Source organism: Mercenaria mercenaria, chromosome 15, assembly GCF_021730395.1.
Source record: "Mercenaria mercenaria strain notata chromosome 15, MADL_Memer_1, whole genome shotgun sequence".
NCBI classification, from domain to species: Eukaryota; Metazoa; Mollusca; class Bivalvia; order Venerida; family Veneridae; genus Mercenaria; species Mercenaria mercenaria.
This window is the reverse complement of record NC_069375.1, coordinates 39362455-39378124: the sequence shown is the minus strand read 5'-3', so window position 1 is coordinate 39378124 and position 15670 is coordinate 39362455. Positions and strand designations below refer to the sequence as shown.

Genomic DNA, 15670 nt, shown 5'->3' with positions numbered 1-15670 from the left:
ATCACAGAAACTGCCAAAAGACAAAATTAAAAAGCAGGCACCATATCCAAGGGGTGATTTACAATAACCAAAGCTATGAAAACGGGAGTATTTGAACCACCCAGGCCGAAATTAAACAGTACTAATTACACGACATAAAACTCGTGCTGAACGATCTGAGAAGAGCCCTGATTGAATGTACGGAGAGACTTTTTACGGTCGTCATACGGTACAAACAACGCTGCTGTGATAAAACAATAGACAAAGTGGAGCGACCACAACAAAAACAATTGAGCCTGTTCATGGACGGTAGTGAAAATGCATGCTACCGTGCACGCCATCTAGCCTCGGGTTGAGCAGGACTAACATTTACACATGCTACAGGTCAAAAACAATTTAGAGACATCCGCAGATGTGTTCATACGGCGGTGCACATGACCCTTTCAATGATACACTAGCGTGTAATGCCATAAAGAGCGGCGTATGGTCCCCAGTTAGAGTAATGGGTTTGTCCAAAACGAGAAAACAATAGGCAGAACTAAACAAACTGGAATTAAGAAAGGGGATCTGAGGTTATGGAGCCTGCATATCACAGGAACTGCCAAAAGACAATTAAAAAGCAGGCACCATATCTAAGGGATGATTATACGATACCCAAAGCTATGAAAGCGAGAGGATTGGAACCATCCAGGCCGAAATGTTCAAGCTGAGAAACTAAACAGTACCAATAACACGACATAAAAGTCGTACTGAACGATCTGAGAAGATCAAAATATAGCAGCCCTGACTGAATATTCAGGGAGACTATTTACGGCCGCCACACGGCACAAACAACGCTGCTGTGATAATTAAATAGACAGAGGAAACTCCACAGGTCGCTCAACACGACAAAAACGAAAATGTTGCATGCACGGTTTGATTGAGCCTGTTCATGGACGGTAGTGGAAATATATGCTACCGTCCACGCCCTGTAGCCACGGGGTGAACAGAAGAATTCAACATTTATACATGCTACAAGTACAAAAAAAAAAAAACAATTTAGAGACAGCCGCAGATGTGTTCATAAGGCGGTGCACATGGACCCTTCAACGATACACTAGCGTGTAATTCCAAGAAAAGCGGCTTATGGTCCCCAAGCCACACACACAGATTATTTGACTTGAAGTAGACACTGGGTTTAGCGAATAATTGGAGTAAATATAATGCTGAGATAAACTGGCTGATAAACGAATTAACATTGTTTCATGAAACGTTGAATCATTGACTTACAGCAACAGTAAACTCCTAATATTTGCGTGTTTTTACTTTCAACATTTATTAACATGTTTTACATATACACTGATTTGCAATTTCTTTAGATAAATAAAAGTGTTCAGTGCTATCGTAGTTGTTGTATCATATTGCATATTTATAGACCTTATGCTTTCCTGCCTTATGATATTAGTCGCACAGCGAGAGTAGAAAATAAAGGTATAAAACTATAGCAGTGTTGTTTAATGAATATATAAAAACATTACAGTACTGTATGAAAACACCTGGCCTCAGGTCTATTAAGAAACAGGTACTTAAAGGTCAAACTCAATTGAAGCTGATATTATGTATGCAGGTATTGAAACCTAAGTCAAGAACATTCCTGTACACAACACTCCACAGTGGACACATGCTGTAAGAACTACACGAAATGAGCCACAATATGATATCAAAGAAATGGTTTTTAATGATTTTCTTGACTTCAGGACTGTTCAAATCAGATAACAAAATCTGAAATAAATACTAAGAATTAGAAGGTGTATTTAAACACTCTAATAATCATTAAGTTAAAATCAGTTTAATGCAACAAATTTAGACACCAAACATAATATGATGATGAAATCAAGATAGCGGAGTTCTTTAAAAGAAAAAAAAGACATCCAAGATTGTTTAGACAACTTTATTACACAAATTCATTTTTATTGTATCGACAACACCAGTAAGCATTTCAAGGTCTCATCAATTCGGTTTACCGCTTGAGAGAACATCCATCTTGAGGCTGTTGAAAAATAAAAACAATTAGAGTGTTTTAGTATTACATTCGTCCAATTTTTTTGCAAGCTTACATTTTATGAAAGACAGTATACATAGATGAAATGGGGCACTGCTTAAAAGATAAATCTAAAATTGGTTATGGAGAAGAAATTTTAACCTAGACCAGCTTTATCTTAAATCTTTATACTACTAGTATCAAACAACAACAACAAAATCTTGTTTTGCATGCGTTAAAATAGAAGTTTACAGTACATAATATCCCAGAGCAGTTCATGGTTGGCGAATATTTCCTAGTTGCGGGAGTATACGACGCTATTTACTGGTTATTCCAGTCTGATACTCTTTAGTTCGTGTCTTTCATCAACATATATGTCATTCATGGCTCTTTCGAGAAATAATATATCATGCTTCACACATAGCACATAAAACTTAAAAAAAAAAGCTAAAAGCTAAAAGAATCCCTTCCGGATCCGTTGTATCTGGATCTGGTTTTCAAACTTATTTGCGCATCTTAAGCAAAAGAAAAAAGAAGATATACCAACCATGAACTGAACCTGCTTGATTCATTTGATCAATTATGATGAATTTGTCTAAAATTTAGTACCTATTAATCAAATAATCCGAAGCAATTTACTAGATATATAAAATACTCGTGACCAAAACTGACAGACCCTACCTTCCTGCTCCGCCACTGATGGAAACATTGCAAAGTTAATTTGCTGATAAGTGAAGTGATTGGAAATTATGAGCAGCCAATCTAGTAAGGGAGTGAACATGCTGTTTCTGCACTATCTTAATAAAACAGACAGTAGTCAGCAGTTGTAGATAAAATCATCCCAAATCTTGATTTTCCAGTGATGTTAACGGGTACATGTTGATCATCATCATTTTGATGTAAGTAACACCGTCTGTGATTGTTGATTAAGATTGCATCTAGTACTTTTCTGGAAACTGATGTTCCACCTAGTTTTGCACTTTTGTGTCAAACAGTCCTATGATTCTAACCTTTGTTAGACTTTTTCATGTTTTGTTGCATAAGAACGTAACGTTTATGGGGGTTTTTTGTAACAAAATATATAGTCAGTCCAGTATCGAATATATTGCTATTACAATGTAGCAATGCCGAGTAGATTTAACATTTACAATATCTAAGATGTGTCACTTCATTAGTTGGTTTAAAATTCTTACAATTATCATAGAAGCTTAACAGTTGCTTTTTTCGAAAGGAATCATTTCTGTTGGAATAGTATATTATTAGTAAGTGTTAAATTAGTATAAATAAGGCTCCTTCGTGTCATTTTCCCCATCAACAACAAAACAAAATACAGACAAAACACTTCGAAATCATCGGTGTATCATTTGGTTAAATTGTTTTCAGTTCTGATAAATAGTTTGTTTATTTGAAACCTTTGAAACGTATAGACTTTTCATTTCTTCGAATGGATATTTTAGCTACGAGTGGTGAGCTAAAATATATGAAATGAAACATTTCTTGTGATAATTTCATGTAGCAATATATCGCATTCAAAATTGTCCAGGATATACTTTTAGATATTATCTGTCTGATGCTTAAAGGCAATAATTATTTACCTTTGCCGTCTCAAGCAGGACAGGGTAATATATGTTTTGTTCAGAAAACATTCCAACGCAAATATATCAAAATCAACTATGGCATATGTTGACAAGTTGATGCACTGAACTGGCTATTCTGGTAGATACTACATACGGAATTTGAACATCGCACGTCCCGGCATAAAAATTATCAGTTTTAAGTTGATGCACTGAACTTGCTATTCTGGTAGATCATGACATGAATATACTATCACTTTAGATTTCCTACAGTTTGTTAACTCAGCGCCGGGTTATAGTGATGAGTACAGCCAGTCTACCTACCCCTTCTGACCCGTGACATTCCGTGCAAAGCATAATTGTAAATACATGTACACTTCTGTCTAGTGCACAAATTAAACCAGCTAGAGCTGATGCGGCTTAATATATTATGTTATTATTAAGTTATTAAGCATATATCTATTTCGTGAATTTTAACAAAAACATTTGATAATTTTAGGTTTTTATTTATCTATCAATAACTCCCTTACATCTTTAAACGATGTTTCAGCAAAAAAGGTTTTTTTACACTACAGTAAGTTCTTTGACGTTTATGCCTCCGAAGGTGGGCATAATAAAATCGCTCTGACCGTCCGTTCGACCGTAACTTTGCAAATTCTTGTTCGGGCTGTTACTCTGCCATCAATGAAGGGATTTTGACATAGCTTGGCATACATACTTACCTTAATGAGACGACGTTTCATGCATAAGACCCAGACCCCTAGCTACAAGGTCAATGTCACATTTAGAAGTCAAACGTTAATAGGGTCTATTTCGTGTCCGGTTCGTATATTTGCCATTCATCAAGGGATTTTGAAATTACTTAGCATAAATGTTTATCATAATAAGACGACGTGTCATGCGCAAGACCCTGACCCCTAACTCCAAGGTCAAGGTCATACTTAGCGTTCAAATGTTAACAGGGTCTGTTTTTTGTGCACGGTCCATAACTTCACATCTTCACATGTTAACCATAATTAGACAATGTGTCATGCGCAAGACCCAGAACCCTAGCTCAAAGGTCAAGGTCATATTACGAAGTCAAATGTTAATAGGATCTTTTCCGTGTCCGGTATATAACTCTGTCATCCATGAAGGGATTTTGAAACAACTTGCAATAAATGTTTACCATAATGAGACAATGTGTCACGCGCAAGACCAAGACCCCTAGCTCCAAGATCAAGGTCACACTTAAAAGTCAAGTAAAAGGTTAATAGGGTCTGTTTCATGTCCGGTTCATAACTCTGCCATTCATCAAAGAATTTCAAAATTACTTGGCATAAATATTCCCCATAACGAGAAAACGTGTCATGCAAAACAACCAGACCACTAACTTTAAGGTCAAGGTCACGTTTAGAGGTTAAATGTTAACATGGTCTGTTTCTTGTCCGTTCCATAACTCTTCCACCGATGAAGAGATTTTAAAATTACTGGGCATAAACGTTCCCTATATTGAGATAACCTGTCAGACGCAAAGCCAAGACCCCAAGCTTCAAGGTCAAGGTCACACTTAGAAGTCAAAGGTTAACATTGTATGTTTCTTGTCCGGTCAATAACTCTGCCATTCATCAAAGGATGCTAAAATTACTTGTCACAATTCTTCCCTATTATGAGTTTGTGTGTCATGCTAAAGACCCAGACGCCTAGCTTCAAGATCAAGGTTACCTTCGGAGAACTTTTTTTATCTGGTCACAAAATGATTCATACCTAAACTATTCTGGCATATTTTGCGCAGACAACTGTAGCATTCTTGGGCACACTTCGGGGGCGTTTGTCACTCTTGTTTGAGGTTCAATTTTAAATACTTAGTATATTTTGAGAGTTATATATACTTGTTTATTTTTCTCTATAAAATGTCAAGGTCAGTAGTGGCTGTTAATCAAGTTATTTTAAAGACGCACCACAAAATAACTGTAATCTTTTGTATTTCCATGATGGTTATTATACTATTTTTGCATGGAGAAAATGAGAAATAACAAGTGTCTAGTTACACTTTGACAGTGAAATATATAAGGCTAAGACAATGTATTTAATGTCTAAATATCTTATTAAATTAATGTAGTAATATGCACGGTACTTCATGTATTAAGGTGAGTTTAGACAACACTTTGTTTCTACAGTGTAAGATAGTTATTATTCTATGTTTATAAAACTATTCTGAGAAGAGAATGACTGAATATGTTTGCAGACTGATGAAGTTGTGAAAAACAGGGCCTAAATTGTCCTCCTGTCATCTTGTAGAATAGTTGTATTATACCAGTATTACCAGAATTATTTGCACCAAGTTCATGTGGGAGGAAAAAGTAGGTCACTAGGTCGTGGGTGGTCTTTAACATTTCTAGTAATTTCTTGAATACCGATGATTAAAAATAAATACTATAGCCTATTTATTAACGGTTAATGCGAATACGATAATGTTACACACCGATATCCACACGAGAACTACATGCAGATATAGACTTATCATGGGCGACTTGGGCGCTTCGTTCTTCTTGTTCTTCTGTGTCCGACCCAAGATAGAATCGCCCTAACGACACGAACAAGGCCAAAGAACATTGTTCTCGGATCAAAATTTCACACCACCACCTAATCGAGAGGACCCTGAACAATGCGAGAACAATATGATAGAATAAATTTATGACCAAATAAAATATTATTTGAATGAAGAAATTACATTACTTTTGTAGAAATGTTGGTTTACCCCCGTCGATAGTGTAAACAAGCGCCGTAAAACTCCACATCCGGTTCCCGGTGTTAGAGCGTTTTACTCGAGCGACGTGATATGACTCGACTCAATTCCACACGGGGAATAAACGCCCAAGAACGCCCGTCATAGTACGCTACTGCGGGAAATATAAAGTGGTAGTATTGGACTGGGAATTCATTGCATGTACTACATACGGAATTTGAACATCGCACGTCTTGGCATAAAAGTATCATTTTTAAGTTGATGCACTGAACTGGCTATTCTGGTAGATACTACATACGGAATTTATACATCGCACGTCTCGGCATAAAATATCATTTAAAAAAAACACAAACACTTACCTTATGAGGAATTAAGAAATTAAAACATCATAAAACATCTGTAATACTGTGCATGGTTATTTTTTGAGCAAGGGAATACACTCTCATAAACATGTGTAATTATTGTACAATCCATGCAATATGTCTGCAATTACTGCCATTAAACTAGAACTATAATCAAAGAAATTGAATATGAATAACTTTAATATCTCGACGACGCAAGGAACGGCACATGAACTGACTAAGCTGGAAAATATCAATGATGCATATTCACTGAAACAAAATACATCACTTGCGTCTGATATTTATTTGATATAAGGTATTTGATCGTCGCACATTTTGAATTCGAGAAAGAAAATTGTACCTGTGACATCACTGTGACTTTGCACAGCGTTTTTGATACCTACCTATTTCTGACAGTCATAGAAATTCTAATAATTTGCGTATAGCACCAATCTTTGTCAACTTAAACTGCAGCTGAAAATTGCAAAGTATTCATAAATGAATCAAACAAACTAAATACTTTTTGTTATTGCATTAATTAGAGTACGTTCAAAACTGTGACGACAATCGTCTGCCGCCGATCAACGTAACGTATTCTGGAAACGTCTGTCAAAGATGGAACATGCTAACAGAAGCGGCTAAGCAGGATTTCGAGACAAGGTTTTATGATCAAGACACTCTATATAGCAGTTCAAACTACTGCCTTAATCCACCTCTTTCGGGGATATTTGGATGTTATATCGAAGGCCTTAACAATATATGGGAACCTTGTCTGTTTCAACGTGAGTTTCCTTACCTATCACGTACTATAAAACAATGATTTAGGCTTTATTTTCCGTTAAGAGAAATTATCAACACAATTTGCTAGTATCGTACGAGGGTCCTGCAAAAAATTCTGTCACTAATAGGCTTCCGTAGTTTTATCGTAGGTATTTTTAAAACGCTTCATTGCACTTGAATGGTATATCCAGTAGCTAACGATATCCGTTAATTCGTGCAAATTGCTTTTCAAACGGCCGAGTTATTTCAAATTGAGATACATGCAGTCATATACACTGACCAATTTACTTGTCATATTGTAAAATGGACGAAAAGACTGAAATTTGTAGCTATATTAAATGACGCATTAGGCTTGATATAGATTCAAAGCAGATATTTGATGAATTGTGTGGTATATATGGACCTCAGGCCATTTCAATGCGCACGGTTTTTAGGTGGGTTGAAGCATTTTAAAGTTGGGAAATTATCTGACGAAGATGATACCCTTTCCGGTAGGCCTAAAACCTCTTTACCAAGGGAAATACAGCTGCTGTAAAAGCTGTAGTCGAACAGGATGCGCGTTTGTCTGTGCAAGATCATTTGCTCACTGAGGAGCAAAATAAAATAACACCTTAAATTGCCCGGGAACTACTGAAAACATACAAAGGCTGTCATAATCGGGTTATTTCTAACTTGCTAACAGGTGAAATGCACATGTTTGAGCCACAGAGAAGGGCTAATAAAAAGCAATGGAAGCGAAAAGATCCAAAACGCCCCTGTATTTCAAGAGAACCATAAGTTCGAAAAATATGTTGTACGCAATATCTTCAATTCTAGTGGGCCAGTCGTTCAAGTGCCTTGTTCATCTGGTCATACAGCCACTGACGATTCTACAAGTACTTTGTACTGAAGAAAGTGACAAAGTTTTACAATAAGAAACGTCCAAGCTTTTTTGGCTTCTGAAAAGGTGGAAGTTGTAAACCATCCACCTTATTCACCTGACTTGAGTCCCTGTGACAATTTTTTATTTCCAAGGCTTAAGACATGCTTTCTGGAAAGAAATATAAGTCCGGAAGTTCTCTTGGCAGAACCATTTATCAGTGTCTCAAACAGATATCAAAAGAAGACTATTTATCTGCTATTCGCGATTGGGTAAAAAAAGTTACAAAAATGTGTTTCAGTAAAGGGGAAATACTTTGAAGGTTTCTCATAAAAATAATTTTGATAAAACGTAGCACTTAAGTAATCCGAACCCAATGACAGAACCTTTTGCAGGACCCTCGTATTTAAGGTTCTTCAGAATAGTATTATTTCACCTAATATGATATTATTATTATTGTGACTAAGGATCAAACGAAGGTAAAGAAAAGTAGAAACAGTTTACGTGTTTCATTGGACTCTGTTTCAAACACTTTAGTGAATGAAAATAATGCATTTTTTTTTGTATTTTTCAGTCAATGAACCACCTTTAGAAGAAATACATTCTGGAAACAATCGAAACATTGATAGCCTTCCATTTGTATGCCGCAACGGGTCAAAAATATCTTTGCTTAAACAATGTGACTGGTCGTTTTACTGTAATGGTACCTCGGATGAAATTTCATGTTTTTACAAGGCAAAAGGTTCGTCGAGCAATATATACAAACTAAATGAGATCAGTTAATGAAATATAGATTAATAAATGTATAACTAGAAATGGTTATGCAATTGATATTGTATTTTAAACAATGTTTTAGAAGCGAGAGTATTTTCCGAAGAGTATCTTTATAACAAAACGCCTTCAAAGGAGACAAATATGGTTCAAACTAAAAATACGTTTATGGTGAAACAGATAATAGTACGAGTATTATTTATCGCTTTATTCAAGTAAACAGAACATTATACACGGCATGGAGTTTAGAATATGACCCTGTAAATAACGTCAATGAAAGATCAGTTCACTTTTATAACTTTAGGTCATCGTCTTATAAACACAAACCAATCAAACGTAATAGACCGTCTACCTTCACGGCTAGTCAAAGGGTCATACTATCGTTGCGAAAGCATGGAATGGATATCCATTTTGTCTAAATGTGATGGTGTTATAGACTGCATTGACGCATCTGATGAGCTTCATTGTGAAAGAATAAATAAAGGTAAAGCAGATAACGTTATTTATAAAAAATGGCTTCGTCAAAGACCTTTCTGTGTAGTTTTTAGATTATTAGTTGAAAAAGATTTAGATGATTCTTCACCGAGTTATTTTTTTTTATTATTCAACATAAGTAAACTATAGCGCCATCATAGTCAGGAGTATTTCTAAGCAACCACTGCCTGGAATTCAGCGGAAATTCATAAGATACTTCACGCTTAAGAGGAGGTGCGCATATTTTCTCCACGTTTTGTCTCCATACAGGCATATATTGAGCTAAATTTAAATGTTATGAGAATCTACAGAACGAGTTGTCAGGCGATTAGAGTGTCATTGTGGCCCTTGTATCTATTCACATTTTCATTTTCTTCACATTTTGTCGTCATTTGATCATTTTATGTAGTTGATTAATGACTAATAAGTGCTAGTATGCAATTATGAAATTCACGTTTTCATTTTCTTCACATTTTATCATTTTATTTAGTTGACTTCGTAGGCATTCGGCACATTTGTTTGGTCAATAATGATGTATTATGTGACAATAAATCAATAGACAGTCCAGGACGCAATAGGAAATCCAGCACCCATTTACTACATATTAATTAAATAAAGCTTTCAATTCGGCAGTGCTGCATTTGACGACGCCGTTTGTTCCATTCTCTCTCATTTTTCAACCAAAACAGATATGGCCTGATATCTGCATGCGAACAACATCTATGTTATTGTTCATTTCTGAGAAAAAAGTTTCTAAAAACTGACAAAATTTGACAAAGTCAGAAACGTTCGTGGCGACGCGACAGTCACGACTAAACAGCCATACAATAGCTTCTACAAATAAAATAGAACCATGTGCATGTACGTTATAACAAACACTAATAATTTACAAAAGCCTCTTTTACCTGGCATGCGCCTTGCGATCGTAATTTGACTTTGTTTAAATATTGTTCATTTAGCTTTTTTGTTACCATCGGAACGTTTTGTTGTTTGGGTTATTTTTACATTCGATAAAGATTTGCAAGGTAAGCATAGGCCTGATAAATTTTAAGTATTTATTATAGATTACACGCACAAGATTGTATTTTATTTGTAGAAGCTTTTGAATGACTGTTAGGTCGTGACATTCTCACCGCCACGATCGTTTCTGACTGATGCAATTGTACTGTCGTTGAACGACCACAAGAAACATACTAACGAAAGCTTGAAGTTCAGAAAAAAATAAAAAAGAAGGATATACATTTTTTGTACTTGTTTTCAAACCATCGGTCATACTGTGATGTTGTCTTACATCTAGTGTAATATTTGAAAGTTTTATGGTTATTAACTTAATCTATGTTGCTATATACACTTAAGTACTAAATCCTTAATTCATAAGTTCGTTGTAAGTAAAACACGGCATATGTGTCATCAAATGCTCTAATTGATGGAAGCAAAAGTGATTTTTTTCCAAGCTTGCAACTATTCTGGTAATATTTTAACAGTATTTAACTTACCACTGTAGTTTCATTATATGCAGAACATTAAAATACGTTGAAAAATTACAGACATCTAATAAATATTCATTTATTGCAAAAGTCTTTGCCAGCCTCCTGTGTTCAGACGAGAAAACCTTTTTAAAGTTTGGTTCGAAATTTAAGAAATGATTGAACACAATTTATAGCTGACAAAATATCAATACCAAAATACTTTATTCACGGGTGGTAAACGCGTAATCTAATTCCTGCTGGGAATACGCTTTAAATGGGTTGCGCGACGTCCGGTGATAGTTTTTCGCGTAAAAATGACAAAATTCAGGTAGGTTAAGTAATATTAATTTATGATTCGGTCATAACATCACAAAATCTCTGGCGACACGAAGCGTGAAAAAAGTTTGAAATCGACAAAAATGCCAGTTTCTGATCTCATGCGCCTTATCTGAGGACATCTGATGCTTCTAATGATAAATCAACTGTAGCAAATACCATATTTGTTTGCTCCAAATCGTGTTTATGGGGGTGTAATTGACAAAAAATCATCGGGAATGGGTAACCGTTGCGCCCCGGGAATGGAGTTGCTCGTATACATTATATTGTCAAACTTTTTTAAGTCAAACTTCAATTCCGTACTAATATTGACCAAATGCCATTGACTGCATTTTCACAAATCTGATATTCCATGGTTAGGGAGTGCAGTTAGTGAAGATTCTCTACATTTCTGGACATTTTTATGTCGAGTATTGTTGATGCAAAAATCCAGATGTCTTTTCTGCTGAATTGTTTCTACACAGGTCGCGCTTATAGTAACAGCAATAACAGGGACAGCGCATATCTACGTATTGCACGGTCGTGTGAGTTCGATCCTCAGGCGAGGCATATAGTTTTAGCTGTGATTAGAGACATCATATCATTCATCATCCACCTTTGATTCATGAGGAGAAGTTCAAATTTAAGGAAAACATGTTACTACGACTGCCGAACCTCTGGTTAGGTAAACTACGCACCCAAACATAACTGAGATACAGTTGAAAACGGCGCCTAACCCAAAAAAAACCAATATCATGTTTCTTGCTGTTGTGTCGATTACGACTCCTTGAGTCAACTTTTACACTGCTGCCTGCGTTGATTGTATCTCGTTGTAAACACGGCATAGGGAACGTTTGTCTTTCGTCGTTCAATAGATGATCTTTATGTGTACTTTCAGCCTAGCATTGGCCGTAAACTGCAAAAGGACACTGGCTACAAATGAGTTTTCTTGACAAAATAAATAAATAAATAAAGGCAAGAAAAATGACAGCGTAAAACCTATTGGGATTGAAAAATGTCTATTTGACTATATAATGTATACGAGCAAGTCTATGCCCGAGGCGCAATCCCATTCCTGTTTTTTTTGCCAATTCTATTCAAGTATATGTAATATTCATGATTGTATTACACGTGTGAGATCCTTAGAAGTGACACATTTCCAAAACGTAAGGAAACGAGTTAGGAAAGTGGTATTTTTCATGATTCCATACATTTTCGACTGTTCGTGCCAGCAGAGTTTTCGTGATAACAGAGCCGATTCTTAAATTACGCACATATGATATTTAGTCACTTTTTTGTCGAATAGCATTTTGCTTATTTCGAATACATTCGTAAATGTGTCATTATCAACGAAAACAAAACCCCCACCTACCTCGATATTGTATATTTTGATGTGCAACACCATCTCCGGAAGTCGCGCAACCCATTTTAAGCGTATTCCACCAGCGGGAATTGGACTGCGCGTTTACCACCATTGTTATTACTGTAAAAATTATTATGGAATCATGTCTTTTTCATATCTTACTATCGCCCATCACCCTACAACCAAAGCACAAAAGTAGGATAGCAATGATAGGATAATATAATTACAGAGTTGCGAAGCAATAGTAGGCTTGTGGGCAGTGATAGAATGATTTTAGGGTAGATAGACTGGAAAATTGGATGACATTATCGCCATCTTATTATTCTACTATTTATATGATCGTTTGTTAATCTGTCGCGGTCTATCAAAAAGACAGATATTGGCGGGCATTTTGATCAACATTATTGTAAAACAAATAAAGAAAATATAATTTTACAGTGGTGACTTTGAAATTGCCATCGATATTCCACTTATAAAAACATGATTAATACATGCGAAAAACATTGCCGCGAAAATGTCAACTGTACTTTTTTATTTAATACGTAGTCTTGTCTTTTGCATACTTTTCATTTCGTTGATTATAATATTTGAAACTAGTCTTCAAATATTGTCCGTGCTTTGTAATTCTTATTTACCTAATAACTTCAGCTAGCATGTCGTCAGGTGTAAAGGCAACTATTGGTTTATCTGTGGTGGCTGATTTAGGAAATTTCCTTAAGTTGAGTTGGCTTGGGCGCGGTTTATGTAGCACGTTTCTTTGTGTCGTTCTGGCGCATACGCCAACACCCCATAAACTATGTTTTAATGTTTGGTGTGTTGTTTTGGTGAGCGCGCTAAAACGAAACTGACAACGCCTCATAAAGAAACATAGGACGTGACAGAAGGAAATATTAAATTTCGTATTTAACAGAGTTTGAAGGGAAGGCCCGAAGGGCATGCTCGAAAATCGAGTTTTACGGTAACGTGAGTAAACGTTCACACGGTGGATTCTAAAACCTTCACTGGAAGCTAACAAGGCGCACATATTGGCGAGAAAGTGTTTCTTTGTAGTAAAGAAAGAACGCTATCCGGTTGCTCAAAGTTATTTATCACTTAAAAGGCCCTCAAGAGAGGTTTCCAGCTTGATGGAAAAATAATTGCAGTTTTAAAGATAAATTCTAGAAAGAAATTGGAAAAGCGTGCCATTATTATTCTTAAGCAAACGCGGCGAATGGCAAATGGCATCACGGTATAATCGGCTCCCAGACGCATATTCGGCGATTTACTACAGTCGTAAATATAAGAAATTTCAAGGGTTTTAGAATCATTTGGTTGCAATAAATTATTGTACATAAGTCAATTGTCAACAGTTTTGCAAAATTTCAGGTTTTTAGAATGATTTCTTATTTCTATTAATTGTTGTCGAGGGACAGCTGTAAGTGCTCGAAAAACCGTCAATTTCTGTTATAAAGTCCCTGGTGCGAAACAGAGGTGTGGGAATCAGGATTTAGTCAACTTTCCGGAAAAATCTCAATTCATTGAAGCAATTTTCACGAAGTGCGATTTTATCATTATGGGTTAGAAGGTACTACATTTCTCCACTACTATTTTCAATGTAAAAATAACAATATATAACGTCTCTATCAGCATTTCCACCCTTTCAATTCTTTTGAGAATGCCCTTCTCTTGAATGCCTGTTTATAGGTAATCAATAAATAAAGCAAAAATAATGGGGTGTGCCATAACGGAGTGAAACCAAGGTCACTTGACTGAGGCATGTGATAAAAACTCTAATATTGCGTAAGTAGTCATTAGAAAGTAACTTGTTTTACTTCCATTTTACCCAGCAGCTTCGACACAAACTTGGATGAATATAACGTAGCTTAAAATCATCCACAGACATTTTTTTGTACACTTAATTATAATAAAACCTATATCCGGCATGAAAATGACTTTTACTAGGCGGCAAAATGGCACTATATACTGATATGGACTACATTCGAGTGGACCAAAGAGGCATAACCAGCGAAATACTACCTTCGTTCCTTATGTGAAAAGTTTTTTTTAAAGTATTCAATATTTACACATACGTGCATATTATCAATGAATACAATTTGTCACGGTCCGGTGGTTTTGCCATAACTTTCAGAACATTATATGAGAGAATTGCAATGAAATTTTCAACTAAATAGTTTCAGCAAATTCTACTTATGTCTACATTGACATTTTATTCACCTTTTTATCAATTCTAATTTTCACTGCTTCAGCCTTGCTCTTTACATGCCTTTTTACAAAATAGGTCAATATTTACATGTTTTATATGCAAAAGTGCTTGATTCATTAAAGTTCGTCAGTATCCAGTAATTTTACAATAAACACCAAACATACACATTTATTGCGTCGGTATTTAAAAGACATATATTTGTACAAACTATTGTTAGAATTAAACAAAAGATAAAAATATAGTTATAACAAGTACAATTCAAATCGTCACCGGTAAAGTTTCATCAAAACCGGCCTATAATTTGTTAAATACTTCATGCAGCGATGGGTTCTACCTCAGAATTGCAATATTATTATATAATACGCACGAATCTTTTTTTTAAAAAGAACCTCCTCTACAAAGTGCACAATCTTTCGGCTTATAACCTACACTAATATACTTTATAAATCTCTGTTATAATGTCTCACAAATCAGTAATGACATTTTAGTCTTTTTAACTGATCGGGACCAAAGAAGCTATATTTTCTCTCTCTGAAAGTTAACTGGATCTAGAGGATACATTGAATATATAGAGATAGTTTGCATTAAGGGATATAATTAAATTCAGAAGTGCAGACTTCTTCAAACGCGCGATCCGCGAGGATACAAGTTCGCATTATAAATTATTATAGGCAGAGAGAATTTATACGAATGTACATATTTTCCACTTGCCAAAACTTTCGCACTGCGCGAAATTGCTTGTAATGACATATTTTAAATTCCGATTATGACTAAAATACAATTATATTGTGCAA

The 15670-nt window shown here is 35.5% G+C and overlaps 1 protein-coding gene across 1 annotated transcript in view; it reads left to right on the top strand.

Moving 5' to 3' along the window:
• The window catches only part of LOC128548763 (uncharacterized), a 111127-nt gene extending 97081 nt beyond the window's left edge, over window positions 1-14046 (top strand). The window contains exons 10-13 of the mRNA XM_053524195.1: window positions 7185-7424; window positions 8856-9023; window positions 9357-9536; window positions 14039-14046. Coding sequence (XP_053380170.1) covers window positions 7185-7424; window positions 8856-9023; window positions 9357-9536; window positions 14039-14046 — 596 coding nt within the window. The remainder of the gene's footprint in view (window positions 1-7184; window positions 7425-8855; window positions 9024-9356; window positions 9537-14038) is intronic.
• Window positions 14047-15670: the final 1624 nt, after the last annotated feature.